At 59.8% G+C, this 21,781-nt stretch overlaps 3 protein-coding genes across 9 annotated transcripts in view; 1 reads left to right on the top strand and 2 right to left on the bottom strand.

Moving 5' to 3' along the window:
* The window catches only part of LIMS2 (LIM zinc finger domain containing 2), a 41,782-nt gene extending 24,503 nt beyond the window's left edge, over window positions 1–17,279 (top strand). For 4 of the 6 annotated variants that reach the window (XM_053910142.1, XM_053910134.1, XM_019469462.2 and 1 more), the window contains exons 3-10: window positions 543–609; window positions 866–986; window positions 12,275–12,424; window positions 13,057–13,207; window positions 14,672–14,764; window positions 15,303–15,351; window positions 15,503–15,578; window positions 16,197–17,279. In XM_053910142.1, coding sequence (XP_053766117.1) covers window positions 543–609; window positions 866–986; window positions 12,275–12,424; window positions 13,057–13,207; window positions 14,672–14,764; window positions 15,303–15,351; window positions 15,503–15,578; window positions 16,197–16,344 — 855 coding nt within the window. In that variant the 3' untranslated portion in view covers window positions 16,345–17,279. The remainder of the gene's footprint in view (window positions 1–542; window positions 610–865; window positions 987–12,274; window positions 12,425–13,056; window positions 13,208–14,671; window positions 14,765–15,302; window positions 15,352–15,502; window positions 15,579–16,196) is intronic. The other 2 variants (XM_053910138.1, XM_053910153.1) reach the window with 2 other exon arrangements.
* On the bottom strand, window positions 2,009–9,380 carry GPR17 (G protein-coupled receptor 17). Of its 2 annotated transcripts, none has more exons than XM_019469465.2 (2): window positions 8,817–9,380; window positions 2,009–5,161 (listed from the first exon to the last, which is right to left on the bottom strand). In XM_019469465.2, exon 2 carries the CDS (start codon window positions 5,089–5,091, stop codon window positions 4,072–4,074), a length of 1,020 nt encoding a protein of 339 aa, XP_019325010.1. In that variant the 5' UTR covers window positions 5,092–5,161; window positions 8,817–9,380; the 3' UTR covers window positions 2,009–4,071. The 2 variants fall into 2 exon arrangements, with proteins under 2 accessions (XP_019325010.1, XP_019325009.1); XM_019469464.2 differs by having other exon boundaries at window positions 2,009–5,123; window positions 8,817–9,379.
* Window positions 17,280–17,989: 710 nt separating the features above from the next.
* The window catches only part of MYO7B (myosin VIIB), a 90,297-nt gene continuing 86,505 nt past the window's right edge, over window positions 17,990–21,781 (bottom strand). Inside the window, exons 40-47 of the mRNA XM_019469461.2 lie at window positions 21,585–21,698; window positions 21,183–21,270; window positions 20,502–20,608; window positions 19,844–20,029; window positions 19,419–19,535; window positions 19,115–19,198; window positions 18,772–18,891; window positions 17,990–18,376 (exon numbers count right to left, since the gene is read on the bottom strand). Of these exons, the coding sequence (XP_019325006.1) occupies window positions 18,281–18,376; window positions 18,772–18,891; window positions 19,115–19,198; window positions 19,419–19,535; window positions 19,844–20,029; window positions 20,502–20,608; window positions 21,183–21,270; window positions 21,585–21,698 (912 nt within the window). The 3' untranslated portion in view covers window positions 17,990–18,280. The remainder of the gene's footprint in view (window positions 18,377–18,771; window positions 18,892–19,114; window positions 19,199–19,418; window positions 19,536–19,843; window positions 20,030–20,501; window positions 20,609–21,182; window positions 21,271–21,584; window positions 21,699–21,781) is intronic.

Raw genomic sequence — 21,781 nt, 5'->3', positions numbered from 1 at the left:
CCATGTTTTTCCTTGTCCCTCCTTCTGTGTCTCCTCTCTGGGTCTCTTGTGGCCTCTGGGAGAAATGGACTTCTCACACAGAGAAAACACACAGGAAATAAGGCCAAGTGACATTTATAAATCAAACTTGATTCCAGCCCTCGGCTCACTCCCAGGACCAAGGTCTTGTGAAAACAGCAGAGGCCCTTTGAGGACTGGCCTTGCCCAGTTCCCAGCTTCTATGCGACCCCTCACTTAGCCTGTCTGCCCCGTGGAGTGGGCCAGTTCTCTCCGTCTCCAGGCCTCGCCCCTGCTGCTCCCTCTGTCTGGATTGCCCTCCTTTCAGCACCCCCACAATCTCCCTGTGGTCTTTCGGCTCCTTACCACCTCCTCCAGGAAGGCTTCTCCTCCACCCCCACCCTGCTTCCTGTGGTGGTAGCAGTTGCACAAGTTGGGATGCTTGTCCAGCCTTCCCGAGGGTGGGTCCTGACCCAACATAGACTGGCCAGCTCGGGGAGAATGATGGGGTTTTGCTTGAACTTTCTCTGCTGGCCCGTTTGCAGTTCGAAGGCCGGAAGTACTGCGAACACGACTTCCAGATGCTGTTTGCTCCATGCTGCGGGTCCTGCGGTAAGGGCTGGATACAGCACACCTGGGGTTGGGCAGGTGGATGGGAGCACAGGTGCTCCTCCCTGACCGCCCTGCACCCTGCCTCAATGGGCACTAGTGCTCTGCAGGCGTCACCGTCCCGTGCTCTGGGAGGGAAGCCCTGGTACCAGGCTGAGCCTCAGGCGAGTGCCAGCGAGGGCAGGGCTTGGGAGGGGGCTGCAGGGGTGGGGGTGGGGGCTTGTGCCTGCCCCAGCAAACAAGGACCTGTCTCTTCCAGGTGAGTTTATCATCGGCCGTGTCATCAAGGCCATGAACAACAACTGGCACCCCGGGTGCTTCCGCTGTGAGCTGTGTGACATTGAGCTGGCTGACCTGGGCTTCGTGAAGAATGCAGGCAGGTGAGGAGGGCCCTCACCCAGGCACTGCTTACCGAGAGCCAGGCTCACCCCAGGTGGCGTGGCCTGTGCCCACATACTGTGTCCCTGCAGGGCAGACAAGAGACCCCTGCTTTACAGGAGAGGGCTGGGGCTAGAGAGAGTAGGGGGCCACGAGTCAGGGCTCGTCCAGGCCTGGGGGCGCTCCCCGGGGCAGGCTGACAACAGGCAGCGAGGAGGAAGGTGGCCAGAGCAGGAGCCATCACGTGCACTGGGTGGATAAAGAGCTTTAGGCCATCACTGTGGCCGGCCACCCCAAGCTGCTGACCCTGGGTGTCTCCCTCCTTCAAGGTACCCAGGGCTGAATGTCACTGGAGAGAAATCACACAACCACGGGGCCCAAATTTACTCTTAAATTCAGGTGTCCTTGGTAGATTAAGTTCCCAGCTTCCAGGAAGCCTGGCTCTGTTCTCCCCGCACTGTCTCTGCACCCCCTCCCCCCATAGCTATGACCTCCCTCCCACTTTCCCCGAGGGGAGGCTCCCCTGCTCCCTGCACCCTTGCACCCCCTGCCTCAGTCACCAGGCACCACGGAGGCCAGAGGCCGGGTTCCTGCTCCTTCCTCCACCCTCTTCTCCAGCGGGGCTGTAGGCTCAGTCTGCGCTTTCCCTCAGAGCTGTCCTCCCACTGCAGGACGCGCCAGCACCCCTGCTGACCCCCCTCACTGGCTCCCCACTGTCCCTGCTGGCCCCCCTCACTCACTCCCCACTGCCCTTGCTGGCCCCCCTCACTCACTCCCCACTGTCCCTGCTGGCCCCCCCTCACTGGCTCCCCACTGCCCTTGCTGGCCCCCCTCACTGGCTCCCCACTGCCCTTGCTGGCCCCCCTCACTGGCTCCCCACTGCCTCTGCTGGCCCCCCTCACTGGCTCCCTACTGCCCCTGCTGGCCCCCCTCACTGGTTCCCCACTGTCCCTGCTGGCCCCCCTCACTGGCTCCCTACTGCCCCTGCTGGCCCCCCTCACTGGCTCCCCACTGCCCCTGTTGGCCCCCCTCACTGACTCCCCACTGCCGTTCTGGTCAGGCCCAGACACCTCCCTCCGCATGGCCAGACCGACGGGTCACTGATGGTTCTCTCCTGGCCTCTTGGCAGGCTTCGCGACAGCTTTTCCTTCTTGCTGGGATGCCTCCTCTCCAGGCGCCTGGGACCCTGTGTTCTCATGGTTTCCTTCTGCCTCACGGCTGTATAGGTCCCTCACCTCTTCCGACTTATCTCCGTCCACCGGCCTCTCCACGTCGGCCTTTTTGGGGCTCGGTGCACAGCCCTCATGTCTGTCCAAAGTCCCAGAGCCCCGACTGGCATGTCCATGCTGGACAATCTGGATGCACCCCTCCACACTACACCATTCCCTTGGGTTCTCAGCTACCCATGTACCGTCTTTGCTTGGAGCCCACCGAGTCTCCCAAACGCAACAGGCCCCATCCGGATGCTGGTCTCTCCTCCCCGCGCCAGGGAAGAATGAGCGCCCACCCCTGCTGTCTCTGACTCCCCCCCCCCCTTCTGCCTGAGTACTTGTACCCCCTCTGTCCTCTGCTGCCACACCGCTTGCTCTGGATGCTGCCTGTAGCGATGTCTCCCGCTTGCTGGCCATGTTGTCTGGTGTCGGTGCTGGTGTCTGCAGGGCACTTGGCAGGAAGGGCTGTGGGGGGCAGATGGTGTCACGGGGGTCCTGACCCGGGTCGCCTGCCGGGTGTGGGCCTGGGCGTGTCCTCTCTCCTTCTGCGCTACAGCACTGGCTGCTGGGGAAAGCGGGAGAGGCTGGGAGCGCTCAGGGAAGTACGGTACTGCTGTAGAGGAAGCATGGCCCCCCCACAGACCCTCCAGGCCCTCTGGGGCCCATGCTGCAGAACTTCAGCATCCACGTGGGCCAGGCCTGCGTAGGACGTTCAGAACCAGAGGCAAAACAGCATGTGCTGCCTGTCCTGTCCTGTCTTCACTTCCACGTTGCCACTCTTGGGTCAAAGGGAGAAGTTCTGGGAAGGAACTTATGTTAGCCAAACCCAGTAACCTTCAGAATCTTCAAGTACACTTGTGTTTATGGTCAGTATAATCAGTATAAATGGGGAGCCGCTAGGGTGCTAGGTGCCATGCTCTGGAGCAAAACGGCCCCCAGGCTGGCCCACTGAGGCTGGGAGAGCCTCTTGGGAGGGAGCAGGGCTAAGGACAGCCCTGCTGGTCTGGGTTAGTGGGGGCCAGGGTCACATGCCAGGCTCTCTGCCAGTTGTGTCCTCAGGCGGTGACAAGGCCTGGCTCCCCATATCTGTCTATTTAGGCCGCGTGCTCGCCCAGGACTCAAGAGGGATCGGGCAGCTGCTGAGAAGCTTTGGGGATTGTCAGGCCACGTGCAGGTCTGCGTGTGGGTTCACAGTGGGCGGGGCCAAGAACCCCGCACTGCGATGATGGGCCCCACAGGCCGCATTTGTTGGGTGTCACCTGGTGGCCAGCCTGAAATGTACACACAACCCTCAGTTATAAGTTAGAGTCCCTGTCCCCTAAATATAGGGGTCATCTGGCAAAGGGGACACCCAGGGAACTCAGAACGCCCTGAGCTTCAATGGAAACATCTACACACCCCTCCTTCCTCTCCCCCAAGAGTTCTGCACCCCCTTCTCTGGAGTCACTCACAGCTGCCTTCTGGGCTTCTCTCTGTAGAGGTGTGCTGCTCTGTGTTTCTTGTGGAGGGAGGTTGGGAGTCGAGCAAGCAGCCCTTGGGAAAGAAAGACACACATTGTGCAGGAACTGTTCCTCCAGTCTCATCGCCACAGGCTGAAGTCATTGAATATCTAGTAACTGTAAGTGAGCAGGGTCAAACAGTCTCTGTCAGAGGGGGTGGCCGACTGGTCCTGTTAAGGGCTGTCCCCTATTAGGGTTTTGCATATCAGATAAGGCAGAACTGGGTGCTGGGTGCCGAGTTTCGCCCTTGGAGAGAGTGGGTGACCCACTGGAGAGTAGGTGGACCTCTCTTTCATGAGTCTGGGTGGCTTGCACCCTGATGCGGGAGTCCTTCTGAGGACAGCCTGCGGTTGGGCCCAGGCTTGGTGTTGCGGGGCTCACAGCTCAGACCTGGCACTCAGCGAGCTCTCATTGGTTTTCCCTTCAAAGCTGGGGGGTGGCCCCGAGAGCCTTTTGCCACAGACCAAATTGCACAAGGCATCACGGAACTTCTCGGCCACAAAGAAGTACATGACTGGGTCGAGCGCCCCGTTGAGGCTGGTGAGGCAGGAGGTGATGCGGTTTCCGAGGGCCAGGACGCGCTGGGCGGCGCACGAGGTGCCGTGGCCGCGGTAGTGCAGCACGTAGACAGAGCGGTGCACGTGGTAGGGCACGAAGCACACCAGGAAGATGGTGAGCACCATGGCGATCATGCGGACCGCCTTGTTCTTGAGGCGCTTCTCCACGCGGGGGCCCTGCCGCAGGCTGCGGATGATAAGCAGGTAGCAGGTGACAGTGGTGACAAACGGGAAGGTGAAGGCCACGGCCAGGGACACGAGGGCATGGTGGGAGGCCTTCTCCCGGTACAGCTGCAGGCACACAACCGTGTGGTTGGTTTGCACGGTCTGTGGGCTCACCAGCAGTGGGGCCATGGCCACGGCCACCACCACCCAGAGGAAGGCACAGGCCAGGTGCGCGTAGAGGGGCCTGCGGAGCTTGAGGGACTTGACAGGGTGCACGATGGCCAGGAAGCGGTCAGCGCTGATGCAAGTGAGGAAGTAGATGCTGGCGTACATGTTGAGGTAGAAGAGGAAGCCGGTGAGGCGGCACGGGATTTCCCCAAACGGCCAGTGGTTCCCAGAGAAGTGGTAGACGAGGCGGGTGGGCAGGACCAGCACACAGGACAAGTCGGCCACGGCCAGGTGCATCAAGAATACGTTGGCGGGGGTACCCGACTTGTGGTCCCGGATGAAAAGCCACAGGGCCAGGGCATTGCCAACAAAAGCCAGGATGAAATCCAGGAGGTAGAAGGAGGCGAAGAGAACGTTCTCTAGCGGCGTCTCCTGGCCACATTGCTCTGCAGTGGCCAGGGAGGAGTTGGCAGTCAGACCTGGGGAAGCCACCTCGAGGCCATTCATGCTTCAGCTGGAAGCAGAGCTGGAGGACGAACCTGGAGGGAGCAAGCAGACAGGTTCCAGAGCCTGGGACCTGCGAAGCATCTTAGCTCAGCATCGCCTTGGGGACTACTGAGGGCACCCCCTGTGTTCACCTGGGGTGGGTGAGTGTCAGAGGCTTTCTGAAGCTCAGCAAAAAGCAAAAACGAAGGCAGGGCCTGGAGCTTGCCAAGCTGCTGCTGGGGCTGGCTTCCCACCTCACGATGTGTCCCTGCCGGGCACCCAAGAGCCTGAGACCAGGGCCATGTGTCCCAGAAATCCACTCTCAGACCAGGGCATGGGGTCAGCACTATGGGGAGAGTGGGGAGTGAATCCCACCTGTTTGGGCTCTGGGATGGAGGGAGGGGCCCCACATTTTCTGCTGTGCTCCCCAGGGGGGCTTCCTGAATGGCGGGGTGGGGGGTGCATGGGAAACTTGAGCTCCACTCCCAATGGGTGGGTGCATAGATCACCTATTTCTTTCTTTTTTAAAAAATTTCTTTTAAGTTTATTTATTTATTTTGAGAGAGAGAGAGAGAGAGAAAGAGAAAGAATATCCCAAGCAGGCTCCATGCTATCAGCACAGAGCCCAACATGGGGCTCAAACCTACAAACTGTGAGATTGTGACCTGAGCCCAAACCAAGAGTTGGATGCTTAACCGACTGAGTGACCCAGGTGCCCCTAGACGACCTGTTTCTGAGATCCTGGTGCGTGGGGCCTGGCCACCTCCTCTTTAGCCTCGCCTTTGCTGCGTGAACCCTGTACACCCCGAGTCCTGGGACCCTTCCTGGCCCATCTTGTGGCAATTCTCATGACTAGTGCCAAGTGTTGTTGCCTTATGCTTCTCTCCTGCTGGTCCCTGACCACAGCTCCCCCAGCACCTGCCACGCAGGAGGGCACCACCAGGAATCCAGTGATGGGCAGTTTCCCAGGAGGTCAGAGGCCTGCTCTCCGCCAGCACCTGAAGGTGCTGTCCAGGCCTGGATCCCAAAGTCTCTCAAGCTTTCCAGACTCAGCCTATCAAATTCATTTTGGACATCCTAACGGTGGAGGCCTGTATCTTAGAAAGCCTTACACTTGGGCCCTAGGCCAGTGGGGGGCATTCTACCACCCAGAGTAGTTTAACACCAGGAGGCAGATTCTTTTCTAGGAGAGGAAAAGCTATTTTTCCCAGAAGGTAGTGGGACTGGCTCTGGTTTTCCAGCCAAGATCGGCAGCCCCGGAGAGGCCTGGAGCCCAGGGAAGCCGCCTGTGTCTGCCTGGCCTCCCCAGCCTGGTTTGCCCACACCTGAGGGGGGCCAGCATAGAGCCCTGCAGTATGTTTGGTGAACCCCAGTTCTGGGTAGGCACTCTGGCTCCGTCCTCAACAGAACACACTCCTGGGTTGATTTTGGTCAACTCAAGAGATCCAAAAAGGAGAGGAAGACCCCAAACACCCTGCCTCCCTCACCAGCCCTAGGAGTGGGGAGTGTGGCAGGAGAGGGCAGGACAGCAGGGCGAGAGCAGCACATCCCGCAGTCCCAAGCTGCCGCCAGCCCCTGATCCTCGTGCTTTGGGGTTTCAGCCTGGCCGACCCTCACCTGCAGTGCAGCTTCTGGGGCTCCCCGGGAAGCCTTGCCTCCTGACACCCACACTTGGGCAGGAGAGAGGCTCCCAGGAGAGACGCGGCGTCCCTGCAGGCTGTGGCCATGGCAGGGCCGGGGTCATTATCCTGGCCGAGCCTGGCAGTGTGAGCCGGAGTAAGTTCTCTGCGAGTGTCTCCTGGCCTCAGTTCCCTGTCCTTTTGATGGCCATGGTAAGAGCTCTGGCAGGGGCTGAACTGAAGAGGGGGCGTCCCTCAGGAGGCATGCTGGCAGCTGTTATCATGGCAGCCTCCAGAGGAGGGTGGGCTGGGTGCCATCTGGAGGCGTGGACGAAGAACAGAGGCCTGAGGGGAGGGCCCGGCATGCCCTCCTTCAGTAGACAGAGCAGGGCAGTGGTCCAGATGGTGGCTATGCTGGGCTGTCGAGCTGAGCAGCAGCTGGACCCTCCCCATCCTGCTTCATCCACCACCACTGGGGTCCTGCAGCCACTTCCAACCCCCAACACATGCATGGAGGGGTGAGGGCCAGCTGCCTGGGCAGGAGAGAGCCAGGGCAACGCGGGTGAGGGGCAGAGAACATCTGGCCAGTCACTATCCTAAAGTAAAGGGGTGCTTTCCTAATAATATCTCAGGTTAGTCACTGAAGGGATCCAGGGTGGTTCCCTTGCCCAACTGATCTATCCTGGCCCCAGAGTGGGTCAGGATGCCTGGAATCCAACACGGAGGTTATATTCCTGCTGTTTCCACGTGCATGTCACCCGAGGGCTTGTTGCCAGGGAAGCCCTGGCTGCTGGGAGAGGGGATGGGGCCAAGCGAGGAAACAGTCAGGTGGAACCCCTCTGCTCTGGGCCGCCCCTCACACCTGGACTCTGACCCACAGTGCAGTTCTCACCTGGGCCTCCCTGAGGGCTACTCACAGGTACCGACTACCCACTTTGCCAATCCTTGGAGGCAGGCAGCCCTCCTTTACAGATTAGAGATTAAGAGGTCAAGGCTTAAAGTGGGCTAATTTGCCCAAGGTCATCTGGCTAGGGACAGTGGCCCCAGGGTTGGAAGTCAGGTCAGGGACACCCAGCAGGGACACCCAGCACCTTCCAGAACGCAGCTTGGCCTCTGGGGGTGCCTGGTGCCAGAGCCGGGACTGTGGCTCCATCTCAGGGCTCACCCTGGAATTGTCTCCCAGGCTCCGTGGCACCTTCTTGGGGTTTGGCCCCAGGACTGGGGATGTAAGTTTTGGTGCCCAGTGCAAAATGAAAATGTCGGGCCCCTTATCCTGTAGGGGCTACAGGATGGTGACAGCAGAGCATTAAATCGATGGTGGGGCCTGCCTGGCCGCACAGGCTGCTAGCCTCTTGTGGCGCCCAGTGGGCACGCCAGCACCTGGCTTCCTGCCTCCTGCCTGGTGCCCCTGGCTTCCCATCACTGCTGAAGGCGCCACATGTATGGTGCTCTCTCTGGGATCTAGACTCTGTTTTAAAGTGCTTTTAGGCTTGTTTCTGATTTCTTGAGGTTTCTTCACCCCTCCTGTTTTAGGAAGTTTTGATACTGATTTTTGCAGTGTGGTCTGAAATGGGCGCCTGCTTCACTGTGCAGACCCTAGAGACGCAGGCCTGGGTCTGGCCTCACTGGCTGCTCCATGCTGCTGCTCGGGGCAGGGCAGCGTAGGCACCTGGAGTGTGGCCTGGGTGTGGACAGTGGAGGAGTCTGGGGCCGTGGGGCGGGTCTTGGGCCTCTGTGGAGGGGAGGAGTGGGCAGAGGTGGCTATAGGAAGAGGCCCAAGGTGGTGAATACAGCTCAGGGTGGGTGGGCACAGCTGTTTCCTGGCGTGGGCTGGCCCTTCTTCTTCCCTGCTCCCTTTCCTAGTTCCTCCCTGTGCCACAGTGGCCCAGGGTTGGAGAGCACAGGTGCTGATCATGGGACTGTGCACAAGGCACTCACCCTCTCTAAGTCCCCGACAGTGGGACAGGAATCCAGCCCAGTGGGGCCACTGTGAGTCAGAGCAGGACAGCCTTCAATAAACCGGTTGTATCGTTATCGCAGAGAGTGTTTCAGGGACAGGGATACCCCACCCCTGCCTCTGCTTGGTTCCTGAATCCCCTGCCTGCCCTGCTGGGCCCTGGTCCTTACCTCTCACAGCCGGGTCCAGGTGCAAGGGCAGGAGGGCTGCGGGGCAGCAGGTGGGCTGTGGCCAGCGGGTGGTGGTGCTGGCGGTGGGCTCCGTGCAGCTGTGGAGGGAGGCCGGCTATTTAAGGAGGGGAGGGGAGGCTGCAGCGTCTGTGGCCCTGAAAGGCCGCTTCATTCCCGAGGGGGTCCTTGTGTGGCGGGCCACTCCTACGGCTGCCTGTGCTGCCACTGGGCCGTGAATATTCCAGTGTGTCCCAGCCCGCGTGCCCCCCCCGCCGTCCCCCACAGCCTGGCCACTGAGCGTCACAGAGGCTGAGTGTGTGACTATGTTCGAAGCCGTGGAGTGGGCGCGGGCTGGGTGGGGTGGGGGGATTGGCTGGCACTGACAGAGACAAGAGGACGTTTCAGCACAGGATAATTTCCTACCGATGGGGGGCAGGGAGGGGCTGGCCGCTATGGCAACGAGCCTGGGCTCCCAAGCCTGCTCGAGGGACAGCGGAGGGGTCCTGTGAATGGAGAGGGTGGGAGGCTGAGGAGTTTTGTTTGGTCGAATGAGAGGGGGCTCTTTCAGGACACTTGCTGTAGGGTCCTTGTGTCTTGCCCCGTATAATTAGGCTCCGTTCGGACGTGCGGAATAAATCATGGCCTTTATCTTGAGCGGGGCACAGCTGCAGGCCGCCTCATAATAGGGCGCTGTCTGTGCCTGTGGGGACGCAGCTCAGCCCGCGAGGCCTGACCCATACCTGTGCGAGCTCCTCCTCTGGACGGGAGGCCTGTGAAGAGGGTCACTGCTGCCCACTGCCTGCGGGCCCCGACACTCCTCTGGGGGGTGGCTCGAGCCTGGGGGTGTTCCTATGTGGGCAGTGGCTGCTTCTGACACAGGGCAGGCAAAGCCCATTTCTCCCTGTCTTTCCCCCAGATGGCACATCCGGTGATATGGGGAACCAACGCGTCATGCCTGATCTCAAAAGACTTTTGTACCTTTTAGTTAAAACCTTACAAACTGTCCACAGCTATCACTGGGAAGTAACTACCACGTGTGCGACCTTAAATTTGTTTTCCACATAATCCTGTGCAGTTGGGATTGTCTCCCATTTTGCAGATGAGGAAACTAAAGCTCAGAGGTGAAGTAACTTGCCAGGAAGTGGCAGAGCCAGGATTTGAACCCGAGCATGTGTCACTGAAAATCTTATGATTTGTGTGTGTTTGTTTGGGCTTGTTCTGGTTTTTCTTTTCTTTTTTTAAACAAATGTTTAGTTTGAGAGAGAGAGAGAAAGAGAGAGAGAGACAAAGTGGGAGTGGGGGAAGGGCAGAGAGTGTGAGAGCCAGCCAGTCCAGGCTGTCAGTGCAGAACCCAAAGCAGGCTTGAACCCACGAGCCATGAGATGATGACCTGAACTGCAATCAAAAGCTGGATGCTTAACCTAATGAGCCACCCAGGCGCCCTTGTTCTGGCTTTTCTGTTGCACCTTCATGCTGGAATTCTTAGGCTGTATCTTCATCCTACCTAGAAAAAAATTCTGCAGATTGCCTTTAGATCTTGTGGGATCGGGTCTGTTGAAAAGACATTCCCCATCTGGGGTTCCTGGTGGAGCACCTCAGCTGGGTCTCGGCTGGGAGCCAGTGGGGTGCGGAGGTGTGCGAGCCAGGGTGCGGCCCCTCTCCTGCACTGCCCTGTGTGGAGGTCTGGAAGGACTGACTCACACAGGTTTGAGATGAATGTGTCTGACCGCCCTCCCCAAGCTGGGTATTTCGGTTGTTGGGTGATTGCTGACAGTAGCTATAAGGGCACCAATCGTTGCAACAGAATTCTGGGGAATTATACCAATTTCTATAGCTTTAAAACAAAAGTGATTCCATATGGCTTAAGTGCTGTCCTAATGCCAAGATTAGTCACCAAAATTGGGAGTGGGGTCATGGGGAATAAATGCTGGGTCTGTGACAGAGACACAAGCAGGCGGCAGGTGTTGTGTGGAGATGGGGAGCGGCAGGAGCAGTTCTGCTCAGACCTGCAGTGGCAAGGGGCCTGGGGGTCTGGGTGGGTGGGGTGGAGATGGGGAGATGAAAACTGCAGCCACAGGCCACATCTGTGTCCCGTGGGCAGGTGGAACTAGGGGGCCCTGGCTAGGGGATCGGCTCCCAGTCCGGCCTGGCTGTATTGTCCTGGGAGACGATGCCCACTGTCCTTCCCTTCCTGTCTTTTACAATCATTCATTCACTCACATACCAGAGACTTAGCCTGAGCTGCTACCCTGTGGGGGGCACAGCCTGGGGCTGGTCAGTGGCTTAGTAAGTGGCTACTGGGCACTCATTTGGGCCCCTTGCCCTGCACACACCTTTGGGAGATAAGACACAAATAAGGCAAGCGGACAGCAGTGTTATGCAGCAGGGGGTCCAGACCCAAATGAGGTGGCAGGTGTTGAGGTCAAGGGCATGGACACTGAATTGTCCTCGCTGGCATCTAGGGTCTGCCCATCACACCCGGTTGGGGGATCCTGAGTCTGAGAGTTAATCTCTTAACCAGATTCCTTGATCTGCCTATAAAAGAGGCTGATGGTGGCTGGTAAGGGGTAGAGAGGCCCCCTGTGGTTGGGTGCCTGGGAAGGGAGGGAGGGCAGGCCCGGATGCATCAGGAATACTTACAGATTGGGGTGGCAGGTGGGGAATGGGGGTAATGGATTGGGGCCTTTGTACATCTTTGCTTGGGGACCCTGAATCTAAATTCCTGCCACCTTTGAGGCACAAGGAAACAGAAACCATGTTGATTTCCCTCTCAGTAGAGACCACAGCTGTTCCCCAAGGCAGGGAGTAGCATCAGAAATTACTCTGAGGTCTTCACAAAAAAGACTCTGTAACGACAGTTCCTGGGTTTGGGGGCCTCTGTCTGACACAGCTGTGCTTGTCTCTGGAGACAGAAAGAGCCTGTAGATGTTCGGGTCCCTCTTTGTCTGACAGACCCCAAAGGAAGGGGGTGTGCAGGCCCGACAGACCTGGCCCCCTGGGCCACTCTGCTAGGCACAGCAGCGGTTTCAAGCTAACAGTCACTGTGTAATCACTCATGCGTATTCAAAGACATTTGGGAAATTAATTTTTTAGCAACGGTCAATGAAATGTCTACTCTATTCCATGTGATGTTCTAGGCTCAGGAAAAGTGGAGAAAAGGAAACTCACGTTTGCTCTGCCATCTAAAGATGGCAAACACCAATATTCTGGTGTATGTCTTTCTAGTCACTTTCCAGTGAGAGTCCCCTTTTTAGGGGGCACGTTTGTGGCCTTCCCAGCTGCAGGGCTAGTTAGCTTGCTTTTCTGGGCCACTGTCTGAGCCTCTGGAAGCTTATGGGCATTGTTAAAGCAGCAGGCGGGGTCCAGATGTCTCTTCTGCCAGGAGGCGGACCGTGCTTTCTGGGGAGGAAGAGGGGGAGTGGGTTGTTGGTCTCTAACACCTGCCTCACTTCCCACAGGCACCTGTGCCGGCCTTGCCACAACCGTGAGAAGGCCAAGGGCCTGGGCAAGTATGTCTGTCAGCGGTGCCACCTGGTCATTGACGAGCAGCCCCTTATGTTCAAGAATGACGCCTACCACCCCGACCACTTCAGCTGCACCCACTGCGGGTATGCGTACAGCTGAGCAGCTGTGATGGGGGCAAGTGGTGAGCTGGGTGGGACTCCCACTCGGCGGAGAGGTCAACCAGTTGGAGAGTGGGGTGCAGGGTGGAGGTCGAAGTCATCGATGCAGAAAACACCTCTCTCTGGAGCCTGTTCCAGTAGTACTTGTGTGAGGCCCTGAGGGAGACAGGGTGAGGGAGGGCTGGGCCCTTGGAAGCTAGGAGAAAGGAATCAAAGGCTTGGAGGACCAGGGTGAGGAGGAGGGGTGCTGGTGTGGGAGAGGGGAGGAGAGGGGAAAGAGACTGCAGGATCTCCTCATGTCTGCCCCAACACCCGGTCTGGCGTGGAGGGGCCAGAGAACAGATGTGCTTCTCAGAGGGCCTGACAATGCACAACACAGACTGCCTGCTGCAAGGCCTGTGCGGGAACCCGTGCCCTGGGGCCTGTCTGGGGCACAGGAAGTCCCCGAAGACACCAGAGATCAAAGTGCCGCCTGCCTGGGCATGCTGCTGGGCCCCAGTGGGGCCTCTCCAGAAGCTGCTCCCTGGGGTTGGAGGGGCTGGTGGGACCCCCGCAGGGCCAGCACGGGCCCTGCAGTGGGGCAGGGATGTCATGGGGGGCTCTGCTCTGTCTTCCAGGAAGGAGCTGACCGCCGAGGCCCGGGAGCTGAAGGGGGAGCTCTATTGCCTGCCCTGCCACGACAAGATGGGCGTCCCCATCTGTGGGGCCTGCCGCCGGCCCATCGAGGGCCGTGTGGTCAATGCACTGGGCAAGCAGTGGCATGTGGAGGTGAGCGAGGCCAGGAGGTTGGGGGAGCCCCAGGCTCACTGTTACATTTGGAGTCTGGCCCTGCAAGCCCCCCCCCCCCACGCTCCCACCCCCAGGCCACATGGCTTGCTTCTAGCAGGGATATTTGTCCTGGGTGCTGTCCCTCTTTGGCTCTGGCCTCCATGGGAGCCAGGAGACCTGAGTGCACAGACCATGGTTCGGCAGTGGCGCCTGCCTTCTTTCCTCCCCGTCCTGGCTTTCTAGAGGGTTCCAAAGTCATGAGAAATACTATAGATCCAAATGTTTATTGCAGTGGGATATTAGTGGAGGATGTTTACAACTTATTTGTTTATATTTTATTGTTGCTTTTTACCTGTGTTTTCTAAATTTCTAACAAAAATTTTGGGTGACTTGTATAGAAAGGAAATGATAAAATCTAGAGTTCTAAGAGTGACTGACTTGCTTCTCTGGTGGGCGTTTGTAGCAGGGCCAGTGAGACCCCAGTGTGACAGGTGCCCCATCTGGGTGGGGGCACAGCCATGGGGGATTCCAGGAGCGGGGCTGGGGTTCTCCGCCTCCTCACTTCTCTCCAGCGGTGAGCAGGGGCCAGACCCCAGGGCTGCTCTCCCAGACTCCTCTTCCTGAGAACTATGGGTCCCCAAGCTGGACACAGGGCTTCTGTTCTTTCTCGGTGTCAGTGGTGACCTTTTTTCCTGGGTCACCTAAGAATCCTACCAATCGATTTTTCTCACTGTTCTATTTTTCTCCTCTAAATTTTAAAGACTCATGTAATACTTGCTAACTCTACAGAAGGTGGCATTGTCCTTGGGGATAGTCTGCCCAAGGCACCCTGAGGGATTATGGTTGGCAGAATTGTGTACAGCCTCATGTAGACTCAGAAGCTGGGCACACCGGCTGGTTGAGCTCCTCAGGTGTGTCCCCCTGAGTCACCTGGAGCTCACTGTGGCACTAATGGTCTTACAGATACTAGTTGCAAGGGAAGCTCGTGTTCCCTGATGCCCGGCTAGGTCTGGGTCCCAGGAGCTCTGTCTTGGGTAACCTCTTTGGGAAGGTTCTGATGCAGGGCCTGGCCCCCAGCCCCCATGGGGAGGGTGGGTCCCCGCATGCCGTATGAACTAGAAGATGCTGCTCACTGACTCTGGGGCTTGCAGGGGATGCCTGGGGGCGGGGGGGACAGACACCTGCAGCCTTCCAGGGGGGCACCATGCTTAGAGCAGCCCCACCTGGGAGGGCCCACTGTCACCAGCACCTGACAGCTAGGGCTGCGGTTGCTGACGTGGGGAGCAGTCCCGGAGAGGATGGTGATGCCAGCGGCACTGGGCATCGGGGAAGGAGTGGGGTCTGCTGACTCACAGGCTGTCCATGGAGGTCTCCAGTGAGGCACTCATCCCACTGGCCTCTGCTTCCTGTCTCCTGGAGTGGACACTCCGGCCCTGAGCTGCCCACTGCCTCCTCTCCCCTCAGCACTTTGTCTGCGCCAAGTGTGAGAAGCCATTCCTGGGGCACCGGCACTATGAGAAGAAGGGCCTGGCCTACTGTGAGACCCACTACAACCAGGTATGGCCCGGGGGGGCAGAGGGTGGAGAGGCCCAGGGCTGGGGGGGCACTGTGGGACCCCTCAGGGAGATGATGCTGCCTGAACAACCGAATGCCCCATCCAAGTGGTAGAAGATGATGGCGGCCCCCCCAGAGCCTGTGGTGGCTGCGTGCCTTACCATCTGAGAGGCCGGCCCAGACCTGCCATGGGGACTGAATGACAAGGCCGTGTGAGGTCCTGGGCTCAGGGACCGACATGTGCCGCCATCCTCCGGTTTGGTAGAGGTGCCCAGCTACTGTGGTCCAGAGTCAGGGCCTATGGGCCTGGCCCGTGCCCTCTCAGGACACCAGCAGGAGCAACGGGGCCCCTTGGTAGCAATGCCTCAACCTGCCGCCAGTCCCAGGGTGGTGATTCTGCTGGGCCAGGAGTGGCTTCACCTCAGGCCCAAGGTGGCACCCTGGTGGGAAGGGCTCAGGTGTCTCAGGAGGGTGCCCGAGAGCAGCTGTTTGGGGTGGCCCCGAACTGGGGCAATGAGTTTGACACCCACTCTGTCCACAGCTCTTTGGGGACGTCTGCTATAACTGCAGCCATGTGATCGAGGGAGATGGTAAGGCTCCTCTGTCTCTGTGACCCACCCCCACTCCCCACACCCTCTGTCTGTCTGCTCTCCCTCTGGGACATGGGTCCTACAGCTGTGGGCCCAGCTGGCCCAGGGCTGGCCTGGGCCTGCTAAGCCCACCTGCCTCCACCCCTCACAGTGGTGTCAGCCCTCAACAAGGCCTGGTGTGTGAACTGCTTCTCCTGTTCCACCTGCAACAGCAAGCTGACCCTGAAGTAAGTGGTGAGGACTTCTGGGGTGTACAAGGTGGGCAGAGAAGGACCTGCACAGCACCCTCTTCTCCAGGAGCCTGTCACAGGAGCTCAGATTTGAGTGGGCTTCCCCTGTGCTCTTCAGCTGGTTCTCCCTGAATGTCTGCTGGGGTCAGGCCCTGGGAAGGCAGTGGCAGCCCCAGCCCCACGGAGGCAGACTGAGGGGCCCCCAGGGCCTGGTGAGAGGGGGAAGGATGTGAGCCCCCAACACACCCACACAGACACTGGGGTCTGGGGAGGGAAGGGCATTCCAGCTCAGGGAACAGCATTTTCAAAGGCTAGCTCATCCAGGAAACTCCCGGAGGTGTGGGGTGGCTGGAGCTGTGAGGTGAGGTGGAACCCAGGTTTCTGAGGACAGCAGGGAGTCATGGCCAGTGCCGGAGTATCAGAATCCAAGAGAAGCTTCTGGGAGGGAAAGGAGGCTCAGAGGCCTGTCTCCTGGTTCACCGTGACCCCTGGCCAGAGCTTGCCCTGGGATCTGGATTGCTGTGGGCCAGGGGCCAAAGGCAGACCACTGCCCTGCCTCTGAGGGCTGAGTTGGTGGGGCCTGGGGCTCTCCTGACTGCTGGACTTCCTCCCCAGGAACAAGTTTGTGGAGTTCGACATGAAGCCCGTGTGTAAGAGATGCTACGAGAAGTTCCCACTGGAGCTGAAGAAGCGGCTGAAGAAGCTGTCAGAGCTGGCCGCCCGCAAGGCCCACCCCAAGTCTGTGGGCCTCAACTCTGCCTGAGGGGCTCCCGCCTGCCTTCTGCTTTTGTCTCCCCTTGCTGCTGGCGCCCCTGCTCCTGGTGTGCTCGCTTGCTCGATGCTCCCTTCCTGCTGCTGCCTCTACTCCTCATCTCTGCTCCCCCTCCCTCCTTCTCTCCTCCCCTCCCCCACCCCCTCCTTCCAGGCCTCCTTTCTCTCCTCCTTCCTTCAATGCAGGCACCCGGCAGATGCAGGGCCCTTGAGCCTGTGACAGGCCTGTGCCCACAAGCCTTAGCTTGAGGTCCTCCAGGGACATGAGGGAATGGGAGCCTGGGGTCACCTGGCCCCGGTCATGGACCCCACTGCTCCTGGCCCTGCTTGTCCTGACCTCTCCCATTCCTGCAGCACCCCTCCCACCCCCACTCCCCACCAGCTCACATTCTCCTGTGGGAGTTTGTGCAGCCTTCACCCCAGAGTGGTCCTACTATATGCACATGGCCCTGGGGAGGCCACAACAAGGCAGCTACCCTGGCCATGAGGATGGGGGCCCCTGGGGAACCAGCCTTTCACCCTTGGCCATGCACTCACTCAGCCAAGTAGGATCCCTGTGCTTAAACTAGGCCAGCAAATCCTGCCACTGCACCCCACAATTGTCAGGAGGGACAAGGACCACCCCCCCATCATCACTCATGAGGCCTCCTTACTGAAATCTGGCCTTGGCCAGTCTGTCCTGGGCCAGGGGCCCTGTGGTTCCCCCAAGCTCCTCTGTGGTCCCCGCAGCCCCTCACGCTCCCTGCTCCCCACTCTACCCACAAGGGTACATGCTGTCTGGCTCTCAGGATGCAGCTGACTGAGGGCCAGAAGGTAGTGGGATTGGTAGTGGGTGGGTGGCCCATTCTGACCTTCCAGGAAGGACACTTCCTCCATGGCCACACAGGACCTGGTGCTTGCACAGTGAATGAAGGCTTATTTACACGACCATGTGACCCGTGTGGTTTATGGCGTGGGAATGAGGAGGTGGGGCAGCAGCCCCTGTGGACACACTGTCTGGGGCTGTTGAATGCTTAGAGACACAGACACTAGACAGGACAGGTGAAAGAGTTGTCCAGGTGGGACCCAGCTCTTGTTCCAAGGGCCAGGCTGCCATCAGGACTTGAAGACGAGGCCATCCAGAAACCTACAGTCTGCGAAGGCTGGCCAGGCGGGTAAGATGGTGGGGGGCAGACTCCTACGGGGCCTGCCAGCACGGTTGGGATGAACCCAGGCCCCTAAGGCCCTGTGTCCAGCTCTGCTCCTGCCTGGGCACAGGCTGCCCTGAGCGTGAGGCCAGCAGCCAGAGAGCGGGCAGGCCTGGCCTGCGCCCACACCAGGCCCCCTCAGCAGCAGTTCTGTGACCCAGTGCCCTGTGGGTACTGCAGTGTGCAAAGGGGCCTTGTAGGAAGAGGAGGGAGGGAGGGAGGGAGGAGGAAAGGAGGGAGGGAGGAGGAAAGGAATGTGGGGGGGGGAGGGAGAGGGAGGGAGAAACCAATGAAGTCATTCCCTGAGAATGGAGCTGTCATCCGGGTGTCCCCAGAGAAGTCACAAAGCTTTTCGTTTTTTCTGGAAGAGACCCTTTGCTGGCCAGTGCCTCCGAGGCCTCCTGCCCACCTGGCCCCCTACCTCTTCCCTCACTAACACACTGCACACGCTCCAGGAGTTAGGAATTTTCACTGAACATTCTTGGGGGAGTCCTCTCAGCCGTCCACCCATCAGCTTGGAGGTTGGCCCCACCCTAGGCTTCCCACTTTGGCCTCTATGATCAGCCGCTCAGCAAAGGGGGCCTACCTGGTGTGCCGAGGAGTGTGGGGTGTGTTTTGAGAAGGCAGCACGAAAGGGTGCTTACAGAGGGCAGGCCCTGGGCCAGGAAGAGGGGTCTAGGGAAGTGCCGCCCGGACCCCAGGTTGGGAAGGGCAAGTGAGCAGGCAGGCCAGTCCCTGGCGCTAAGGGTCGGTGGGGGCCTGGGAGCCCCGCTGCTTCTTCATGGTGCTCAGGAACTGTTGCACGTACGAGGTCAGCAGGTCATCCATCTTGTAGCCCTGGACAGGGGAGAGCGGGGCTGGAGGCTGCAAGGTGCGGGCCCGGGGGGGCTCGGATCAGGGCTGTGCAGTACCCAGCTGCTGCCTCAAGGACACATTGGATAGGGAGGCAAAGAGGCGAGTCCCCCTCCCTCCTCAGAGTGGCCCAGGCCCACAGGGGGCCCACAGCGGGCCTGGCTATCACGACCCCTCCCAGCCTTTTCCTTGCTGCCCCTCCTTCCAGACTCTGCTGGCCCAGCCTGGCCCTGCCCTCCCTGGGCACAGAAACCCGGATCCTCACAGTGAGCAACTTGCTAGTGGCAGTTGGGGCTCAGGGTTGGGGAAACCTAGTCCCCGCTGCCTCTGTGCCCCATGTGTCTGGGTTGGGGGAAGGGACCTGGGAGTCCTGGCCTCACCAGGGAGGTCTCACACAGTAGGCGGCTGCCCCGGGCCAGGCTCCCCAGTGCCATGTGGAAGTAGGTGCTGCCACTGCTCCAGCTGGAGATCTTGGTGAAGGGGTAGGTGGTGAGCAGTTCCTGTGGGAGAGTGGGCAGGGTGGGCGGGGTCCAGCGGGAACCCAGGGGGCGTAGAGGCCCTGAGTCAGAGCTGCTGCTCCTCATCTCCGGCGTCCTCCAGAACCCATGGGGCCGTGTGAAGGGGGAGAGAAGGGCAGGGGGTATCACCTGTGCAGGGAGTGGGGAGAGCGGGGACTGGGACCCCCAGGCAGCTTTCCCAGCCCTGCTGGGGCCTGGCTATTACCTTGGTCTTGGGGTGGATGAGCAGAACCCCGTGTCGGTTGATGGCGATGAGGATGATGTCCGGGTAGGAGGGCTCGGAGGTTTGCTGGGGAGGGGGGGACGCAGTGGTCACAGCCCAGCTGGGGAGGCCAGGGGCTGCCTCCCTGAGACACACAGTTGCACCTACACGTGCACACATGCTCCGTCCAAACCAGGTGGCCAGGCCCACCCTTAAGCGTGTGTTTGGAGAGGAACACAGGCTGCTGGGGCCAGAGCTGGGTGAGGTTCCCTTGGGCAGGGACGGCTGAGCGTGAGGTGAGGCCTACCTTCACCTCGAAGAAGGCAGACCCGAACGTGGGCCACCGGCAGATCCACTTGAGGAAGGCCATTTTGGCCTCCTCTACTGTCTTGTTCTTGTTCTTGTCATAGGCCAGAAGGATGTTCTGAGGGTGGTGGGAAGGACCAGTGAGGGCCTGGGCTGGAGCCAGTGCCTGACCAAGCCCTCCACACAGGGTCCTGGAGGCCCCAGTCCAAAGTGGCACGTGTGTGCCCGTGGCCAGCCTGGGGGGTACTCAGAGCCAAGTGTCACCTCTATGCCCCGTGGGGGAGCCTGAATCCCCCAAGTGCTGTGGATGGCGTGCGGAGGGGGTGACACTTGCAGACCCAGCACACCCTCCATGACCAGAATGTGGTCATCCAGCCCTGGCAGGGCCTGGCACCCAATGACCCCCTCCCCAGCCCCATCAAGGACCTTTTTCCATTCCTCGGAAGACATCAGACGTGTGAGGTTCTCAGGCACAAGTTGCCTCAGGATCTTGGGGATACTAGCCAGCTGGGACCGGTCGTTGTCAAACTGGGCCTTGTAGATGAGGCCTGCCAGGTGGACAGCGTCCTCCTGAGAACACTTATGGAAGCCACGAAGGTACTTGGGCAGCTCCTGAGTGACAGACACGTTGGCCTTAGGCTGCCGCCCCCCTATTCTTCGTGCTCCAGTGGCAGAGGTATTAGCTCACCCGCAGGCAGGAGACAGCCCTCAACAGGCTAAGGCCCTTGAGGGAGGTTTTCTCGTGAGGCATGACCACGAGAGGTTGGGGCAGGGCTTTTCCCCCACGGGGGTGGCGGCCTGCCCTGCCCCTAAGTGGTTGGAACACTCTGTCCCCTCCCATTCCCAGCAATCGTGCTGCGGTGCTGGTACAGTCACTGTCCCCAAAGCCTGCTGTCCCTCTGCTCCTGCTGCAGAACCCTCAGTGGCTCAGCCCGCCCACCCCTTGGGGCCTCCAGAACCCCCACCCCCACCCCGGAGAGGGCGAGTGGCCCTGGAGCAAGGCAGCTGTGGGCCTGCTTCCTCCCTCCACTGTGTCTCAGGGTGGGTGTGGACGCAGTGAAGGTGGACCAAGCCCACTGGGTACCTGGTGGTAATGAAGAATGGTGTCTGCGTTTACATCCTTTCCCGGGGTCACATTGAGCCACAGTTTCCGCATGAAGTACACCTGGTAGGGGAGTGTTGCGGGTGCCCCTGGGCAGGGCGGGCAGTGAGCACCAAGTCTGTCCTGTGGCCCAGCACATTCCTGGACCCGTGCCCCCCACCCCTTCTCATGGCAGGGGCATCGCTGCCCACCTCCCTGCACCACTGCCCATAGCGCGTAAGCTGTGATACCTTCCCCCCTCATTACTGCTCTGTCTGCTCCTGCTGCCCCCCCTTGCTGGCAAGCCTCACCCCCTCTTCCTGACCCCCAACTCTTCCTCATCCTCAGGACTGGTGTGGAGGCCACCCTCTCCAGGGATTCTCCTGGACCTCTCTGTGGGGGTTGGGCCCCCATATAGCCTTCACCTTCTGCAGTGCAGCCATCTGTCCCAGGCCTGGCCCCACGCCCTGCCCCTGCCCAGCTGGCCCCAGGTCTGGCCATACCCGTGACCCAGGGGATCTAAGGGGGAATGAATGAATGAATGACTTCGGGCAGGGGCCATGCAAGAGGTGCCAAGGGAACCTTCTGCCCCTGGCCCAGGGAGGCAGACTGTCCCCCTTCCCTGTGCCCTCCATCCTAGCCACACCCCTCCTTCCTCATCCCACCCCATCTTGCTCCCCTTACCTTCTTTCTGGGGCTTGTTCTTCCTCACCCAATCAGACACTTCCCGCAAGGAGTCGAAGAAGAAGTCTCCCTCCTTCTGGCTGATGACCTGGGGTGGGTGGGGAGGGAGGCAGAGGGAGGTGTGCAGGTGGAAGGACCTCCAGGGGAATGCCCGCCTGGGGGGCATTGGCGGCCTGGGCCCTGCCAGCCTGTCTATGGCCTGGGAGGCCAGGTGCTGCTCTGAGCTGGGTCTCACTTGCTTGGGGAACTGTACCGGATTGTGCCGCTCCATAAGCCCACCTACCTTCATCCTGACAGCCTGTGTGCAGTGAGGGGCCCGGCCCAGTACATGGGGACAATGCCACAGACACCAGACATCTGCCCACCTTCGCCTCTAGCCCAGGCCCACCCAGCCGACTGCACCTTGTCAGAGATCTTGATGAAGAGGCTGCAGCCTTCCCAGGAGGCCAGCTGCAGCCTGGTGGCAACACTCTGGCATACGTCCCGCACCCGCGTGTAGGTGCCCACCTCCAGCATCTGGGCAGAGAAGCAGTGCGTGAATGTCTCAGGATGAGGCTCGACCTGGGATGACCCATCATAGCCTGGGGCTGTTTCTCCTT

This window comes from Panthera pardus, unplaced genomic scaffold, assembly GCF_024362965.1.
Source record: "Panthera pardus isolate Hobbes unplaced genomic scaffold, ASM2436296v1 HiC_scaffold_10, whole genome shotgun sequence".
NCBI classification, from domain to species: domain Eukaryota; kingdom Metazoa; phylum Chordata; class Mammalia; order Carnivora; family Felidae; genus Panthera; species Panthera pardus.
This window is presented reverse-complemented; position numbering and strand designations above follow the sequence as displayed.

Coding starts and splice junctions, on each gene's coding strand:
- GPR17 (XM_019469465.2), bottom strand. CDS start 5,091: ATGAATGGCCTCGAGGTGGCTTCCCCAGGTCTGACTGCCAACTCCTCC.